The sequence below is a fragment of the Xenopus laevis genome, chromosome 5S, assembly GCF_017654675.1.
Source record: "Xenopus laevis strain J_2021 chromosome 5S, Xenopus_laevis_v10.1, whole genome shotgun sequence".
NCBI lineage: Eukaryota > Metazoa > Chordata > Amphibia > Anura > Pipidae > Xenopus > Xenopus laevis.
Genome location: NC_054380.1, coordinates 25,327,881 through 25,347,349, shown reverse-complemented (window position 1 = coordinate 25,347,349; position 19,469 = coordinate 25,327,881). Strand labels below are relative to the sequence as shown.

At 39.8% G+C, this 19,469-nt stretch overlaps 1 protein-coding gene across 8 annotated transcripts in view; it reads left to right on the top strand.

Moving 5' to 3' along the window:
• Positions 1-19,469, top strand: part of LOC431899 (girdin) — a 112,866-nt gene that overhangs the window by 62,283 nt on the left and 31,114 nt on the right. For 7 of the 8 annotated variants that reach the window (XM_018265061.2, XM_018265059.2, XM_018265056.2 and 4 more), the window contains 9 exons: positions 1,323-1,507; positions 3,838-3,975; positions 4,704-5,774; positions 7,777-7,904; positions 10,635-10,776; positions 10,876-11,052; positions 12,283-12,444; positions 12,725-13,002; positions 17,192-17,335. In XM_018265061.2, coding sequence (XP_018120550.1) covers positions 1,323-1,507; positions 3,838-3,975; positions 4,704-5,774; positions 7,777-7,904; positions 10,635-10,776; positions 10,876-11,052; positions 12,283-12,444; positions 12,725-13,002; positions 17,192-17,335 — 2,425 coding nt within the window. The remainder of the gene's footprint in view (positions 1-1,322; positions 1,508-3,837; positions 3,976-4,703; positions 5,775-7,776; positions 7,905-10,634; positions 10,777-10,875; positions 11,053-12,282; positions 12,445-12,724; positions 13,003-17,191; positions 17,336-19,469) is intronic. The other variant, XM_018265060.2, reaches the window with a different exon arrangement.

Below are 19,469 nucleotides of genomic sequence, written 5' to 3'. Positions count from 1 at the left end.
CAGGTGCCCCCATCCAACCTCAGGGACCTCAGATCCCCGTTGTGAGCTCCTCCTGACATGATACCCAGTGCCTCCTCCCCCTGTGGGTACCTTTTACTTTTTGCCACAGTCAGGGGGGTCGGGGCAACTCCAGCAGTTTCTGGCAGGGAGACGATCATCTGGGTCTGAGAGAGCTAGGGCCCACTGGGTGGTCCAGTCTGACACTGACACACACATAATGGACGCCTTTCTGTTGTTCTGGTCATATGTGCAACGGCCACAAACAATGGGAACAGGAGGAAGTGAAGAGGAGCTGCACTGGCCAACAGGGTGCGTCTATAGTGTGTGAATATCGTTCAGCTGGTCACTATATACACCTTATGTTTTCCTGCTTTATGCAAAAATGACTTTGGTAGCATTCCCCTGTAAGGAAAAAGGAGAAAGTAATATAGAAAATGTGCTCCCCAAAGAGCAATATTAGATGAGGTGAAATCTCCCCTATCTCCACTGCAGTTCTAGTTGAGGAAGGCATCTTGGATTTCACTGCCTCCTCCTACCTATATCTTCACAGCCAACTGCAGCTCTGAAATGTTGCACATGCTCAGTTGAAATTCCTTGGTTGCCTAGCAACCCTTCTAAGCTATTTTCAAATCAGCCAAACTTCAGTTCAGTAGTGCTGTCACTAGTTAGTTAGTGTGTGCCCTTCATTTTCTAAACGTTTACTAAAACTAGGCATTCTGGGTAGAATTTTTAAATACTTTTAAAAACTGTATATGTACTTTGATTAAATGTGTTTAGGTTGTACTGGTCAGATTGTTAATATGTGTTTGATTTTGGCTGTGATAGGTGCCCTTTAAGTAAAAGGTATTTTCTGTGGGTAGCACAGATTCCCTGCAAATCTCATCTTCTAGCATTTCTCTAACGGCAAGCCATATGGCAGCTCTCGCATGTATAAATGTAAATAATGCGTAGATCTTTATGACCCTACGACCAGTTAATTGATTATGTTTTATATTATTACTTCCATACTGCTGCCCAGTCTGCTAACCAGCTGCCTTAGGATAATGTTGCTTGCAAGATACTATTAAGAACAATACAGTAGCCCTTTTATATTTTCTAAAGAGTGCTTTAGACTGCTCGACTCAACGCTGGATGGTAAGGCAGGCTTCCCAGGTATCCTGGGGTGATTTTCAGCTTGTGGCATGTGTAGGACACATGTATTCTAGAAGGATTTTTGTTAATAAACAAGAGCATATGCAGATCACATTGTTACACATTCTTTTGTGTTTGCTTTGATTCCTTATTTCTTGCTGGTTCCTTTCCCCATCGCACGCACCATGCAGCTCCACAGAAGTCTCTGGGCCATGAAGTGAATGAGCTGACGTCCAGCCGCCTGTTGAAGCTGGAGATGGAAAACCAGACGTTGCTGAGCACAGTGGAGGAGCTGCGAATCACCATGAGCTCCACAGATGCCAAAAACACAAAGATCCTGAAGCTGGAGAAAGAAAATCAAAGGCTGAGCAAAAAGGTAGTGTATATTTCTGCGTTTAGTCATAGAGAAAATCTGTCTCTTTTGCACCCCTGGGCCAGTGCAATTCTATGGAAAACCATTACCGGTTGGGAGTGATTTGTCTCACTTAGGGATATCCAACATATTGGCTCCCGCAAGTGGTTTAACATTTACTTTTCCTCTAACTGCTTCAGTACTAGCTTTTCACAGAATAAATGATGCTTTATATAAAATAATATGTATGCATAGCTATGTTTGAACAAATAACACTTAAATAAAACAAATTATATGCCGAGGCAACTGGAATTTCCACCTGGACAAAATAAGTTAAAGGAGACATATACCATAAGGGTAAACCCCCTTTAATCTTGTAGGCAATGAATAAAATTTGGTGCTGTTTTACTCAAACAGAAAAATGATCATTAGCCCAAAAAATGATTGTTACTGGTCCTTTAAACCTTGTAATAAAGACTGGCACATCTGCCCTTTCTTCTATGAGCAAGTGCCCACTAAAGGTGGCCATACACGGGCAGATAAAGCTCGGGAAGGTTTGATTTTTTTCCGACCGACCCTTCGGAGCCCATTGCGCTCGTCGTAATCCAATCGTTCGGCCATAGGGCCGAACGTTCAGATTAACCCCGATATAGCCCTACATTAGTGGCATATCGGGGAAAACATCGCCAAACGTGAGGATCTTTTAGTGTATGGCCACCTTTAGGCACGAAACGTGTTAGGATAATGTATGTCCTAATGAAAAAGATTTTTTTCATTTTAAAACAGCTACTTATTTACTTAACAGTAGGTCCCCCCCAATGTTTTACTTGATTTGCCCTTTCTTCTTGTTTTCTATGTCTGCCATTCCTGCACTCTGGGGTGCAACTTGAGTTGTTCTGAAATGCTTTTAATGTGCACCAAAAGCCTCCATGAAATGCAAAACCCTAAGCAGGATCAAATCGAGACACTGTACAATTATTCTAAAATGCCAGTAACCCGATAAACACACCTCTTGCTTCTAAAACTGTGACCTTCACTGTGTTTGTACAACTTGGCTGGATTTATATTCCACTGACTGGGCATTGATGTAAGGCACATCCTTGTTTTCACTGAAAAGTTCCACTAAAGAGACCTAACAATGTTTCTCACAGTCAAAAGCCATAATCTTCCACTATGCAAGATGCTTTGGACTTTCAGGGAAATTTACCAGTAATACAGAGTAGGCCATACCTGGCATTTTGACTTCCAGGCAGTGCTGCTTCAGTTGGCAGTATACCCTTTAAAAAGTGTTCAGTGAATAGAGCTTGCGCTGAACATATTTGCCTATTGTTTTACAAAAAATATATGTTTTTTTGAGCTTAATAGGGAAAGTGTAGCTACTCCATGTTTGGTCCTTGCGAGAAAGATAATTAGTGCACAACCTCCTCCCTTCACACTTTTATGTGATTGTTTTGTTATCAGAAGGGGAATTATGTGCACAATTGGTTCTTCCGAGGTACATAATGAGATTACGTACCTCGGAAGAACCAATTGTGGAGTAGCTTCAACTGTTCTCAGATGAAGAAATAACAAAAACAATAGGGAAAAGGATTGTTTAGCACAAGCCCTTGTCATGGAACTCATGTTCCATGAGCAAGGGTCTTTTCTGCCCGTTTAAAGCTGGCCATTGACGCAAAGATCTGATCGTATGAATCGAGGATTGATGATTGATGGTTTCATTCATTATGTTCCTACAGCAAGTTTGAGCTGTGGAAGAGGGCATGCTACACTTAAAGGGGTTGTTCCCCTTCAAACAACTAGTTGGTTTCTGATAGATCACCAGAAATAACAACTTTTTCCAATAACTTTCTATTTTCTATGTGTCACCATTTTTCTAATATACAAGTGTAAAGTGTCATTTTTCACCTTCTAAAGCAGCTCGGGGAGGGGGGGTCGACGACCCTGTAGACTGTTCTAAATTGATACATTTAGTTGATCAATTTCTTATCTTTGTCCCTGCTGAGCAGAATCTCTGGGTTTTATTACAGGCAGCTGTTGGAATTGAAACAATAGTTGCCAATACTCCAGAGATGATGCTGAGAAATGTATCAACTAGATGTTGCAAAATGTAACAGTTTAGAGTCTGCTCCTGAATTATTGACTCAACACCAACATTCAAATTTAAACTTAGATTTTGGAAAAACAGTAAAAAATAAATAATGGAAGGTAATTGAAAAAAGTCTTTATTTCTGGGGAACAATCTGAAAACAACTGAACTGAAAAAAGTGAGAACAACCCCTTTAAAAACAACAAAAACTATTTTCAAAGAAATTAAGTTATCATCATCTTTTTTTTTATCCATAATTTTATTTCAGATGGAAAAATTAGAAGGAGTGATTAGCCACGAGCGACAAAACAATGAGACCAGCCAGCATCTAAGCAGTGATCTCATGAAGGAGAAGTCCGAGCTTGAAAAAACAATTGAGACCCTGCGGGAGAATTCTGAGCGTCAGGTAAGGAAAATGATAAACGTTTACATAAGGAAATATTGTAAAATTCTAAAATGACAGATTCTTGCTGCTTAAAAACCATTCTTTAGCCTGGGGAAAGTTACTGGATTTTGCAGAAGAAGGAATGACCACCAAAGTAGATGAAATCCATTACTCTCATACCTTCCAAATATTGTAATTGGTCAAGTGGGACAATTAAGGACACACAGTGCCCTCCCCACCAGTTATTCCCACTGTGAACTTTCCTACTCTCCTATAAGCCAACATGTCTACTTTTGGACAGTTGGAAGGTAATGAGCTGTATAGTGGCAACTATGGTTTTAGAGCAGAGAGGGCATTTACCATGGTCCCCTTGCTAATTAGTGAAATAAAAAATGCACATGCAATATGTTATAATTAGTATATATTTTGTTTTACTGTCTGGTTGCATCAACTGGAGGGTCACAGGTTGGGCATTTTTGACTGGAATGTATTTGAAAGAAGTCAGCATCCCAGCCTTATTAACCGATCCAGACCACTGTCCTTTTCCCAACTGCTCCAACTGGTCCCCAAAATCTTTCTTTTCCTTTTCATTAAGTATTTGTTTCCATTTATTTGTATTTGTTTCCTGTGGAGTTTTTTTTCTCTTTAATGCACAAATGTGCACATGTTCTGACCTCAAATTCACTGTAAAGCACTGTGTGATATATCATTAGTATGCACAACATAATACTATTATTTTTGTCATTCAGATTAAAGGACTTGAACAAGAGAACGAGCATTTGAATCAGACCATCTCCTCCTTGAGACAGCGTTCACAAATCAGTGCTGAGGCCAGAGTCAGAGATATTGAAAAGGAGAACAAAATTCTGCATGAGTCTATCAAAGAGACAAGCAGTAAATTAAACAAGATGGAGTTTGAAAAGAAACAAATGAAGAAGGAACTGGAGCACTTCAAGGAGATGGGCGAGAGGTCCGAGGAACTTGAAAAGGAACTACATCGAGTGGAGAAAGAGAATGAACTCTTGCAAAAAAAGATCACCAGTTTAAATATAGTTTGTGAAAAAACAGAGGCCTTGGAACAAGAAAACGCCAGCTTGGAACTAGAAAAAAGAAAGCTGAAAAAGACATTGGATAGTCTAAAGAACTTAAAATATCAAATGGAGTCACTGGAGAAAGAGAACAACCAACTCGACGAGGAGAACCTAAACCTGCGGCGATCGGTGGAATCTCTCAAAAGCACAAATATAAAGATGGCCCAGTTGGAATTAGAGAACAAAGAACTGGAGAACGAAAAAGAGCAGTTAAGGAAAGGACTGGAGCTCATGAAGGCATCTTGCAAAAAAACTGAACGTTTAGAAGTCAGTTACCAGGGACTGGACACAGAGAACCAAAGATTACAGAAGGCGTTGGAAAATAGCAGCAAAAAAATTCAACAACTGGAAAATGAGCTGCAGGACCTGGAGGCAGAGAATCAGACTCTGCAGAAAAATCTGGAGGAATTAAAGATCTCTAGTAAGCGTCTGGAACAGCTGGAAAAGGAGACCAAGCTGCTGGAACAGGAAACTTGTCTATTAGAAAAGGACAAGAAACAGCTGGAAAAGGAGAATAAGCGACTTCGCCAGCAGGCTGAGATTAAGGACATTACGCTGGAAGAAAACAACGCAAGGATCTCAAACCTGGAGAGAGAGAATAAATTGCTTTCCAAGGAAACGAATGCATTTAAAGAATCATGTGCCAGGATGAAAGAGCTGGAAATGGAGAATAAGGAGCTTGTGAAAAGAGCAACCATTGATAAGAAAACATTAGTCACCCTGAGAGAGGTAATTGGCTTCTCCATTCGATACTTTGCTTTACAAATTGAGAATTCAGCAGTTTTCTTTTATTGTTTTGTCAATTTTACTGTAGCAAATACGAGTTGACAGAAGTAACTTAAAAGGGGTACAGTTGTTTTTTATGGAATCAGGACTAAACTAGAGAGTGGGGGTCAAGTCTTGAAGCCAATTATTCTGTGGTTTTGAGCAAGTTCCTATATTATTTTCTAGATATGTTCTAAAACCCAGCACAAAGTCTTGTTTCTATCTACAATCTTGTGCTGAGGTAAGGGTGTCATGATCAAACTACAAAAGCAGCCTTGAAAATAAAGATTAAAAAAAAACACATGTATAAGATGTAAGTGGTGTCCTAAATGCAACCACTGTATTACTTAAGGGTTATTGTGTTAATGGGTGTCTTGGCTTCACTATGTTGGTGCTCGATCATCCAGGATGGTGGGCATTTCACTGGGTCTCTGTATTCAGTGTTCCTTTGATAGTAAAGATCTAGCTCTCCAAAAATGCTCAGTATCTGATGAACTGTCTGACCTTTACCAATGAGTGTACAGATAGTCTCTGAGCATGCCCTGCAAGCACCCAATATGCTGTGCCACTGAGGTTTGGGGGAACTTGGCCAAATAAGTGAGGTATGGTGCCCCAGAGGACAAATTCAAAGGCAATGGTTACAAATATGGGGCTGCCATTATAGCTTATATGTTGTCCCAAAGATGGGATTCTTATACCTAAATGTAGAGTTTTATAGTATAATGTATCTCAGAGAGGGAATAGTGTCATTGCTCTCCCCTGGGCCCAATCAGAAAGATCCTTGGTGGGAATAAAAGTACATTTTGTAACAGTTGCTAGCAGTTTATATAAATATACTGTATATATACACACATACAGTTTAAACTGCAGCTCCCAGAATCAAACCAATAGTCAAAGGTTCACAGGGGGATGTCTGGGCATTGTAACAAGGGGCTGCAGAGTGGATATCTCTGAATTCAGTAAATTCTTTCCCCTTCAGAAAGGCCCCCAGGTTCCTGTATTGCCAGTGTCCCCTTATTCTCTAATAACACTATTATTTAGTACTGGCACTGCAAGTGAATCCATAGCTTGTTGTCGATTCAGCCTTAATTTGCTCGTTGTGGCTCCTGGCGTCCACGGGAAATCCTGAAGAAAAAAAGGAGGCTCTGGTTTATGAGGGATGCCGGGGGCAAAATATGTCCTGTTTTAACTTCTAAGGAAGGAAACTGTGAGACTGTTTTGTCATTTTTTTTAATATCTCTGGTACAAATGTTGGAAGCAGCTGTCATGTCTGCATTTATTTCCATTTCTTCTGCATTAAATTGTGCATAGGCCATGTCATTGGTTTGTGATTTTTAGTCATAATATTGAGAAAAAAAAGACAACATTTTAGAGCTAGGAGAGGTCACTGTGCAATTCTGAACTATATTTTATAGTTTGCGGTACAGACACTGATGAGTGGAGATTGAGCCTCAAAATTTACTCTTTTAACCCCTTCCTGCTTTGAGTCCTGCCAGTAGACACCCAGCGCTGCACAGATCAAAGAATAACCCAAAGCTGTAAATTCTCCAGCAAATCAAGTCCTTGTTATTTCCTATAGGTGTGCCCAGCAAGCAGACTGCTTAAACAGGTGGCAATGGCATTAATATGTTATTCACTTGCACAAGCTTTAGCAGTCAATATTATTTTCATATTTTTGTGATCCTCTTGGGGAATATCTTATGATGGCAATCATAAATAGTTTTCCCACTGTGATATAAAACTTTCTATTGGGGTAAGCCACTCAGCTTGGTGTTATTTTAGGCAGATGCCGCACAATAACTTCCAGCAGGGATTACATGCCAAAGGAAAACGCCTTAGAAATCCTGCACCTGTATCATGTGTATAGTTAAGTATACGTGGGGAAATGTGTTGTCAGTGGCCCTGCCAATGTAGTTGCATGGTTTTATTCTATATACAGTGAGTGACGGGTGTTTTTAACTTCTAGGATTTAGTGAATGAAAAACTAAAAACACAACAGATCAATAATGAACTGGAGAAACTAACCCATGAATTAGAGAAGATTGGGCTAAACAAAGAGCGGCTGCTGCACGACGAACAGACTACGGATGACAGGTAAGCACACTTGCTATTTCCCAGCTATTAGATTCCTTTCTAGAAAACAAATGCTTTCTGGTGATCTTTGTATTTGGAAAGGCCAGTCGCAAGCCAAACTATTCAAGAATTGATAACCAAATAATTGACTACTGTATGCCTGAAGCATCCAAGGGCCACCAGCAGGTGTTCGTTCATTAAAGGGATTCTGTCAAGATTTTCATGGTGTAGTTTTTATTTCTAAATGACACTGTTTACACTGCAAATAATTCACTCTACATGTAAAATTTCATTTCTAACCCAACTAGTGTATTTTTTAGTTGTAATATTGGTGTTTAGGTGCATCTCATGTCATCTTGCCTGGTCATGTGCTTTCAGAAAGAGCCAGTGCTGCACTATGGAACTACTTTCTGACAGGCTATTGTTTCTCCTATGTAGTTGGGGAAGGACAAGGTGCTCCAGAATAAATTGTAAATGACTCACCGAGTAGTGAAAGTGGTCCGGGTGCTCCAACCCCAGACCCCCAGCTTTAGGGAGCGGTACAGCAAAGAAGAAAGTAGGGCCAACCGGCACATAACGGATCCACAGGACCAGAGAGATTGAATTAAAAAAATATTTTATTTATACAAAGTTAGAAGTTTATATAAATCTGCATCTCCATCCACCCATGGATAGATGGTGGGTGGATGGAGATGCAGATTTATATAAACTTTTAACTTTAATCTTTTAATTCAATCTCTCTGGTCCTGTGGATCCGTTGAGTGCCTGTTGGCCCTACTTTCTTCTTTATTGTTTCTCCTACTCAATGTAACTGAAGTCGCAGTGGGACTTGGATTTTTACTTGAGTGCTGTTGTTATATCTACCAGGGAGCTGTTATCTGGTTACTTTCTCATTGTTCTGCTGATGGGCTGCTGGGGATGGGGTGATATCACTCCCAACTTGCAGCACAGCAGTAAACAGTGACTTAAAGTGGACCTGTCACCCAGACGCAAAAAGCTGTATAATAAAAGTCCTTTTTTAAATTAAACATGGAATCCACATTCTATGTCTTATTAAAGCAATCATAGCTGTTGTAACCTCCTTCAAAAATCTCAGCTGTCAATCAAATAGTGTCTGCCACTCCTCTATGCCTTAGGCCTTAGGCATAGAGGCGGGGCAGACAATTACTTTCACTTTCCATTCAGCGCTTCCTAGATGTCACTGCTCTCCACACATTCCCCCCTTCTCTTCAACGTTTAATTGTATAACCAGGGCATGGGGATGGACATCGGGTCCCCCATTCTGGTGTACAAGCAAGATTCTGAGCCTTAATAACAGTGTCCACAAAATGGCTCCTGCCTGCTTGCTATAATTATGAATTCCCAGACTGAAAGATCATTTATATAGTGTAATTAAAGTTCATTTTGCTTGACTTATGTGATAAAATAGGATTTTGAATATTTTTTTCAGGGTGATGGGTCCCCTTTAAGTTTATCAGAGCACAAGTCACATGACTGCGGGCACCTGGGAAACTGACAATATGTCTAGCACATGTCAGATTTCAAAATGAAATATAAAGAAAATCTGTTTGCTCTTTTGAAAAACGGATTTCAATGCAGGTCTGCTGGAGCAGCACTATTAACTGACGTGTTTTGGAAAAAAAAAAACTTGTTTTTCCACGACAGTACCCCTTTAAGGAAATTGACATGTGTCCCATTTCAACCTAATGGGCTAATCTGTTCTATGTAGATGTTATGGCAGGTGTCTATAAAACAAATCCATTAAGGGTAAAGTAATAATAATGAATCTGTCTGACTTCTAACTATAATTTGTTTAAGTCATCTGATGGGATGCTGTTGCCCAGTGGAAACTGCATAAACCTTTTCCTAGGGTCTGTAGCATTTGATCTGTTTGTATGATGGCAAGTGTAAAGATCACTTTAGGACCAGAGCTACTGTAAATAATATGTATGTGCTCAAAGGGACCATATAAGGTGTTAGGACTTTTATTATTTAACATTTATTTCTGTTTTTCCCTTATTCATTTCACTTTGAGCTTTACCATTGCTGTATAGTTTGTGATCTTTCAAAGAATAATCCTAAAAACTTCCATTGCATTTTCCTTTGTAATCTAAACAAAAAGTCATAATTTGTAGTATGTATATCCACAAAAGTAATTAAAAAAAAAAAGGCATGGAAATTAAGTGCATGCAACGCTATTCAGAATAAACCATCCCGACCAGTAACAGGCATACAGTTTTACATTTGTACCGCTTCTGCCTCTGACCACAATGAATGGCTGTTGCTGTGCAAATCTGATGGCACAAGAAAGGGATATATTTCATGGTCCGTTCATAATAAATGTACAAACTTTTATCAAGACTAATAATGCAATTTGCTTTTATTAATATTTAATAAACCTGTACTGAATTATTTAATGTATAACCCACAGACTCTCCTCTCGTGTTTTATAATGTTTAATGTCAATTTAATTGTTTTTGTTTTAACTTTAAAAGACTCCATTGTAAGCATGATTCTTTTGGGAAATTGCCTCTCCTGAATACACTGTAAATGAAGTCCATGGAGAAGGCTGCATGAATAAAACAACTGTTAGTGCTGAAAAGCTTCAGTTGCCCCAGATGCGTCACGTATATCTGTGCTCTATAAACGCTGGCTTAAGCTCACATCTTATAATTATTTGAGTTAATGTGAAGTAGTTCCTGTCAAATGCCTGGATAAGTAGTAATTAAACACATCTGTTCCTCCGTTCAGCAGATACAAGCTCTTGGAATCTAAGTTAGAATCAACACTGAAGAAGTCCCTTGAAATAAAAGAAGAAAAAATTGCCTCCCTTGAAGCCCGATTAGAGGAGTCGGCTAATTTTAATCAGCAGCTTCGCCAGGAGCTTAAAACTGTAAGTTCTGTTTCACGGTTCTTCTGGGTCTCTGAGAGAACCCAAATTCTGTCTCCTGCTTTTAGTCCTTGGCAATGACCATTTGTTTTTTTGCTGCAGGTTAAAAAGAATTATGAAGGGCTTAAACAGAGGCAGGAAGAGGAAAGGTTGGTCCATACTTCACCTCCAAGACCTGGTGAGGAAAATCTACCTGTGCCCAAGTGGGAGAGAGAAAGCCAGGAGACCACCAGAGAGCTGCTAAAGATCAAGGATCGCTTAATAGAAGTTGAGAGAAATGTAAGCTGAACTAAGGATTTTCTTTTTATCATTAAAATAATGTTGAGGCCTCACCAAATTTTATATTTTTTGGCCTGTTCACTTATATTCATGATATGTCAAGTTGATAGCAGGGGCTTTAGCAGAAAGGAAGCAGATCCTGCAACTGGTGAGGGTCTTCTCAAGAGGTACAGATATGGGACCTGTTTTCCAGGATAAGGGATATTTCTGTAATTTGGATCTGAATACCTTAAAGGAGAAGGAAAGCTACAGAGGTGTTTTATTGCCAATAGATTAGCTGCAATTGCACAAGCTAGAATGCTATATTTATTCTGTAGAATGTTTTACCATACCTGAGTAAAAAGCTCTAGAAACTCTCTGTTTGTTTAGGATAGGAGCTACAGTATTAACATGGTGTGACATCACTTCTTGCCTGAGTCTCTCCCTGCTCTGGGATCAGATTACAGCAGAGAAGGGAGGGGGGGAGAAAGAGGAGCAAACTGAGCATGCTCTTGCCCAGGGCAATGAGGTTTAAGCTGAAGGCAGGAAGTCTTATACAGAAGCCCATGTGTACACAATAGAAGGAAAGAAATGCAGTGTTTCTTTTGACAGGGGACTCAGAGCAGCACTTCTTTGGGGGTTTACTGGTATATTTAGATGGACCTTTCTGATAAGGCTTACTTAGTTTTAACCTTTCCTTCTCCTTTAAGTCTGATAACCCCAAAAGGATTTCTTGCCTCCAATAAGGATCAGATATATCCTAATTAAGATCAAGTACAAGGTACTGTTTTATTATTATAGAGAAAATGGAAATCTTTTAAAAATTGTAATTATTAAAATAGATGGGAGATGGCTTTCCTGTAATACAGATCCCATACCTGTATTGGAGTCCAATTAGACATGACCCACTCAACAGCTTCAATACTTGTTTATGAAAATATCTTATCCACAAATGGGTCCTAAAATTATTTTGCTGTGGTGCCCAGAAATCTCTTGCATTTCAGGATTAATTGTTCATTGCTAATTGTGGTCAATTTAATTATAATTGGTTAGGAAGCTAAATGTGAAAATTTTGTATCACACTACTTGCCATCAACATGTGTGTGGGTATGTACAGGATGGAGTTTGAGATTCCTCCAGGGTTTAATATCAATCCATATCAAATATTTTTCATATACAGGGTATTCTGAGTTCATAGAACAGCAAATCACAATGTGTTTTAATGACATGCTATCATCTTTTTCCCCATAGAATGCTACTCTGTATGCAGAGAAACAGGCACAAAAAACACAGCTGAAACAACTGGAAACCCAAAACGACAATTTACAAGCACAGATTTTAGCACTTCAGAAGCAGACGATATCACTGCAAGAGCAGAACACCACTCTGCAAACTCAGAACGCCAAGCTACAGGTATTGCTGGCTGTCCATAAATAAACCTTTCTGTCTGTATTGAGTAACTGGAATAATTAGATATTGTGATCGAAAGTATGGTTTTTGCATAATGGGCTTTGGGGGGCAAATGTAGACACATGTGCAATAGGTATTATGTTCTGTAAAATGAATAAGATCATTTCTGTTTATACATACAGGCTGTCAGCAGGGTAACATTGTAGGCTGCATGGCTTTGAATTGTATCTATGAAGTGAGAGTGCTAGAGTCTAATTTCATATTATTCCATTCTGATTTACAGGTTGAAAATTCTACTATTAACTCGCAAAGTACATCGCTTATGAATCAGAATTCCCAACTTCTAATGCAGCAGTCTAGCCTGGAAAATGAAAATGAATCCCTCACCAAGGAGCGTGAGGAGCTGAAGGCCATGTATGAGCTTTTGGTGAAAGACCATGAGAAACTGGCCCAAGTGCATGAGCGGCAGGCAGCAGAATATGAGTCGCTTATCTCCAAACACGGCAGCCTCAAGTCTGCACATAAAAATTTAGAGGTAGAGCACAAGGACCTTGAAGACAGGTACAGACTTAGTTATTGTGAAGTGCAGTCTACAGTTAAATGTGCAAGGGTGGAAGGAGGTGGGATGGTGGTCAGGGTGGCAGGAGGTGGGATGGTCGCCAGGGTGGCAGGAGGTGGCATGGTGGTCAGGATGGTGGGATGGGTGGCGGGATGGTGGTCAGGATGGCCAGTGTTGGACTGGCCCACCAGGATACCAGGAAAACTCCCGGTGGGCCCAGTGGTCAGTGGGCCTCTTGCTTCTAACCATTTGGCCTATATCATGGTCATTCCCAGTTTCTTTATGAGAACAAAGAGGCTTAATAATGGAAGAATATAGTATAGTATGTAGAGAAAAGACTAGGAGAATAAAGAGGTTACCGTAAGTGAGGAGAGGAGGTATAATAGTTTGGAAAGTGGACCCTCAGCCTAAGGTTTTCTGGTGGGCCCCTGTCACCCCAGTCCAACACTGAGGGTGGCAAGAGATTTTATGTTGGTCAGGGTGACAGATGGTGGTGAGGGGGGCAGGAGTTGGGATGGTCACCAGGGTGGCAGGAATTGGGATGATCACCATGGAAAGATGGACATAGGAAAGAACGGATATAAAGTTAAAAGACAAAGGAAACATTAAAAGTGATAAGATAAAAGTTGAAGTAAAAGAGAGCAAGTACCAAGTAACATAGAGTTAACTGAAGCTGATGAATTCCCTATAGACTTAACTGTGACTGTTAATGTTTGTTCAGTACTGTTCCATGGAGGGTTATTTTACTGGTAACTGCTGAGGGAGATTATTATTCAGACTTTATGCTGTAAGTAATTGTATCATAAATCTAATTATTCAGGATTTTTAATCTCTGGTATTTATATATATTTGATGCTTCCATTTTCTTGATAAAATTTTACAGAAGATAAAATTGTCACAGAAGAACTTTTTTTTCTAGGTAGGGATGCACTTAATCCAGGAGATGGTCTGGTATTCAGCTGTTTTCAGCAGGATTCGGTTGCATCCAAGTGTCCGACTGAGCAGAATCCAAATCCTTAAAATCACGTTATTTTTTAATAATATGAACAAAGAAAAGGGAGATTTTCTTTCTTGCACACGCCACGTGCATGGTTCTTTTGAACTATTTCTTGCCCTAATTTGCATGTGCAATTACATATGCAAATTAGGGTTCAGATTCAGTTCAGGATTCGGCTGAATGCTTCATGAAAGATTCGATATTTGTCCAAATCTCCAAAAAAATTGATTTGGTGCACCCCAATTTCCAGGTTACAGTGACTTTAAGGGAGTTAATCAAAATCGACTAATTTCTGAGAATTTTCTGAAAACTACTAAATCTGCACAGATTTCCCCCCTTAAAATAATTTTCTTGTTCGTGAAAAAACTCGATAAAACCTTTAAAAAATCGGAATATCACAACTTTTTTGATTTGACACCCGAATACCGTGACTTTTTTGGATTTGATGTCCGAATACCATGACTTTTTGGAATCCTAGCACAGATCAGTATATTTTCAGAACATCTCCCATTGACTTCTACATGATCTCAGCAGGTCTGAGTTGGAGTCGTTTTTTATTCTGACTTTTAACACCCTCGGGATTGAATAAATCATGGGAAAAAATCAGACATTAATACATAACACCCTTATAGTCATTTAAATACTTAAATGAGTGGAGTGACAAAGATTTCAGGCAAACAATGATACACCAGTTTGTTTAAATGGATCTAGTTAGGTTTGAGCTCTGAGATTTTCTCCCGACACCTGCTGTTGCCTTTGAAGGCGAACAAAACAACTTCAAAGCCCCCTAACTTCTTTTGAACCAAACTACTGGGGTCCCCTGTTGGCTGTACGTAGTGCAGCAGGGTTCGTAGGCACCATCTTGTACCACTTAATGTCCTTTTCTCCTCAATGGCGGACACAGAGCTTGTGCACTGGAAGGCCAGTCTGAATTGCCTTTAGATTGTGAATACTTCTGATGGTATCTGCAGAAAAGAAGGACTAAAACAGAGTAAGGTGATGCCTGGCATCCTGGCTGTCCCATTTGGAAGCAGGTACAGCGAATGGGGCAGTTTAGATGGTCCCCACAGGTTCAGTTTGGGAAAGGAGAGGGATCTGAAGGGGGCTGAGCTATTTATCTGTGCTCCATTCTCCTTTAACACAGTGGCATCTGCAGTCGCACAGTTTATATTACAGATAACACAATGAATGACTTCATTTCCCTATAACACTTACGCGTACATTTCCTGTATTACTTGGTTCACACTTAAAGCTAAAAATAACAGACATTCCCTCACCCTCACAGAGGAACTAAATGAAATGTGTAATGAGCAGGAGGGTTTGGGTTCCTCATGCTCTGAGTGAGGTCACCTCAAAGTTCTAGTTTGCCAAATACATGAGCTGAGCGTAGAAGCAGAGACTGGGAATATCATTTATTAAAGAACAAGCTCATTGATGTCTGCTGCTTTTCATGGCATCTGCATTTGTAATTGCCCTTAAGACTTTTACTGAGAGAGAACTGACTCCGGCGTTTACTGGAAAAGAGCCGTGTTTGGCTATTTCATTTCCTGCTCTCTATCCGTTATTATGGCCAAACAACTTTATTTTTATATTTGTTAAACAAATAGGGTGACATTTAAAATACATTTAAAACAAAAAAAAACCTTGTTTTAAGGTTCTTTGTGTCTTCTCCAAAAAGCCAAAGGTTTGCAGAACTGTCAGTGTCACAGGGGTGAGCCACACAATCTCTTGGAACAAAGCGCAAGTTGTATCTGCTGCTGTATCTGACCTTGTCCATTACCAGTGGTTTGCCTGACCCAACCTCATGGCTGAAAGGAACTTTCCCTGGTGGCTTCTTGTATGCTAGGCATGTCACATTCATTTCTTTGTGGCCACATGCAGAAACACTTTATTTTACTTACAGTCCTTGTCACTTGACATTGCGTTTTGCAGCTCCCTTTAAAATGCTTCTATATCACTAATTTGAAGGGAACCTTGTATTCAGCAGTTACGTTAGCAGTCTAAACTCACAAAAAGGTTTGTTAATTCCTTGCAATATTGTAGAATGTATTGCTAATGGGTACAGCCCCATCTTAAAACTTTTTTATCAACACTGGACAAATGTTCACCTGGGCAGTAACCCATAATAACCAGTCACTCATTAGTTTTGTTCAGCCTCCTCCATGTTCAACAATGAAAGTTAAAATATTTCAGTTGCCATGGGTTACTGCTCAGGTGCAAAATTGTGGCACAATTCCCCTTCCCTCTAAGGGAAATCACACTACAGGTATGGGATCTGTTATCTGAAACCCCATGATCCAAAAAGATCCGAATTACAGAAAGTCTGTCTCCCGTAAAAAATTTGTAATAATAAAACCGTAGCTTGTACTTGATCCAAACTAAGATATAATTAATCCTTATTGGAGGCAAAAACCAGCCTATTGTGTTTATTTCATGTTTAAATGATTTTCTAGTAGGCTGAAGGTATGAAGATCTAAATTACGGAAAGATCTGTTATCTGGAAAGCCCCAGGACCCGAGCTTTCTTGATAACAGGTCCCATACCTGTATCAGAAAGGTTGTGAGAGAACGTGTACATAGGAATTAACCCTAGAACTACGGAGTCTTGTGCAAGGCTGAATCTACAAGTCCCTAGCACTTAAGTGAGTCTTAGAAAAGGCAAAAGTAAAAGATATACCCACCTTCTAACCCAAGGAGGAAGGTACAGACATTAAGGGGCAGATTTATTAAGATGTGAATCAAACCTCACAAATTCCAATTTAAAGCACCAACTCAAATGTGAATTTGAATGCGAGATTTATCACACTTTGTAATTGGAATAGTCGCCACCTAAAACCTGCCAAGTTCATGTACAGTACAAGTCAATAGCAGAGGTCTGTTGAACCATCTGAAGGTGCTAATTGGCTTCCTGGCATTCAAGTTTTTTTTCTCAGAGGAAAGCTCGATTCCAATTTGAATCGTATATGATTCACGTTTTCCGATCTTTCATATTCGATCCAATGTTAGATGTTCAAGTTTTTTCTTAAATGACCTCTCATTTGAGTTATGAGCACATTCGAATTTATTAGAATAAAAAAAAAAAAGTTCTCATAACTTTGAAATTCGACCTTTGATAAATCTGACCCTGCATTTTAGCCAGAATAAAAAACAGTTTAATCCATAGCTTTATAATATATAATTGTCTATTTCCCCCAGATATAACCAGTTACTGAAACAAAAAGTTCAGCTGGAAGAACTGGAGAAAGCGCTAAAGGAGGAACAAGCCAAAATGCTGCAGGAGAACAAACAGCACAAAATGTTATCGTCCGACTACCAAAGGTTGACTGAGGAGCATGGGAGGTAATTGTTTGTTTTCAAGGTTGTGTATTTGCCCTTCAGGAAACAGTAGTGGTCTTGCCAAATATTGCCATGGACTGTTATTTACTTATTACCAGCTGGGATGTCCTATATGGCCTCCAGATGTTTTTATGCTACAGCTCCCTGCAATGGCCAACAGCCACATTGTAGTGCAGAAAGTGATCGCAATTAGTTGGGCAAGCACACGGTCAAGCATGTATATTTTGGTGCATGCCATGCATGTGTGTAGGGTTAAAGATCTGGGGTATATTTGTATAGTGGGAATATAGAACAATTGGTCAGCACTCACCCAGACCTTAGACACTCAATTAGCAGGTGCATGTGCAAAGTTGTCCACTCCAACTGGCTTAGATACTTAAGTAGTGAAGTCACAGCACAATCCAAGTTTTTATAGTATAAAAGGCCTTTATTGGAATCCTGGCTCCAATCTCAGACAAAACAAAGTTTCAGGCCTGCATGGCCTTTTTTCAACTTGAATCGAATCCACTATTTTGTATTCGGCCCAACCCACGAATCCTTCGCGAAAGATTCGGCCAAATAGCAGCCAGAATCCTAATTTGTTTTTGCAAATTAGGGGTGGGAAGGGTAAAACATTTTTTACTTCCTTGTTTTGTGACAAAACAGATTCGGCCGAATCTGAATCCTGCTGAAAAAGGGCGAATCACAAACCGAATCCTGGATTCGGTTCATCCCTAAATGTTTCTGCTGTAGTGTTCTTAGCAGCATTGGTGCAAGTAGTGGTCTTCAGACCCAACCTCCCCCCGCAAAATAATCTGAGGGGCCCATTGGGTACAGAAAGCATGCTCCCCTCCCCAGTCAGAAAGTATTTGGGGAGTGGGGATTTCTGTGCAGCAGACCCCACAATCCAAGCCTCACTTTCTTAATCCCAAACATTAACCCATCCATTTACCTCCTGCACAGGGGATTGCACACTGACCCTTTTTATTTGTTCTTGTGTGGGCAAAGATCTAAATCCATGTGGCCCTGGGAGCCCACTTAGACCCTGCTTGCACTCCTATAATTACACCCCTGTTGGCGCAGAAAGTATTATGTTAATGTTGTAGCATTATAATTGGAAATATGATGGAGTACAGCAGTGGTTTCCCATATTTGTCTACAAATTCCGGTGCCCACACTATCAGTCACAGGCAGCAGAGAACAACAACTAACTGCTACCTTGATGGCACTGGCAAAATGGTTCTTTTTGAGCCTTTTAAGCCCTTCAATAATATATTAACCCTGTCTATTTGGCATGTGGCAAAAATGCTTTATAAGTGAATTATAGGAGCTGTGTTTGAATTTCCATCTTGCAAGACCTGATGCTGATCCTGTAATCCAGTATTTTGCTGGCAAAGCACAGCAGGCTGGTGTGTTTCTTGCTGATTACAAGAAATGGAGAAAATGTTGATTTGCCGGTGGGGCTGAGCTGTGACAAGACTGAGCCGTGCATTATTTATAGGACAATGCTGCTTTGCACAGCTGCTGCTTTCTTTCGACTGCCCTTAGCAGCGGGGGGCTTCTACATGATTCATATTCTGAGGGTACGGGGTTAAGGTGACAAATGACACTGTCAGTGCACAGAAAGGGACATTTACCTTTGGTGCTGAATATTCTGGCTAAAAGCAAACTGATCATATATGGGGGAAAAAACAAGATACTAAAAACTATATTATATATATATTGTTTATTTTGCCTTTGATATTTTCATACATAGAACATAGAATATTCCTGAAGGGAAGGGCCAGTAAAACTGCAGTCATGGCCACTCCTACATATTGAATAAATCCCCACTTGCATGCTACCCTTATATCCTTTTACTGATACTGAGACCTTCCAATAACTGAAATCAGCATGCCTGTATCATTAAAGGAACAGTAACGTCAAAAAATAAGTGTTTTAAAGTAATGAAAATATAATGTAGTGTTCCCCTGCACTGGTAAAACTGTTGTATTTGCTTAAGAAACACTACTATTGTTTATATAAATAAGCTGCTGTGTAGCAATGGGGGCAGCCATTCAAAGGAGAAAAAGCTCAGGTTACACATCAGATAGCAAATAAGCCCTGTCTGTCTAATGGTGTTATCTGTTATCCATTAGTTAACCTGTGCCATATAGTC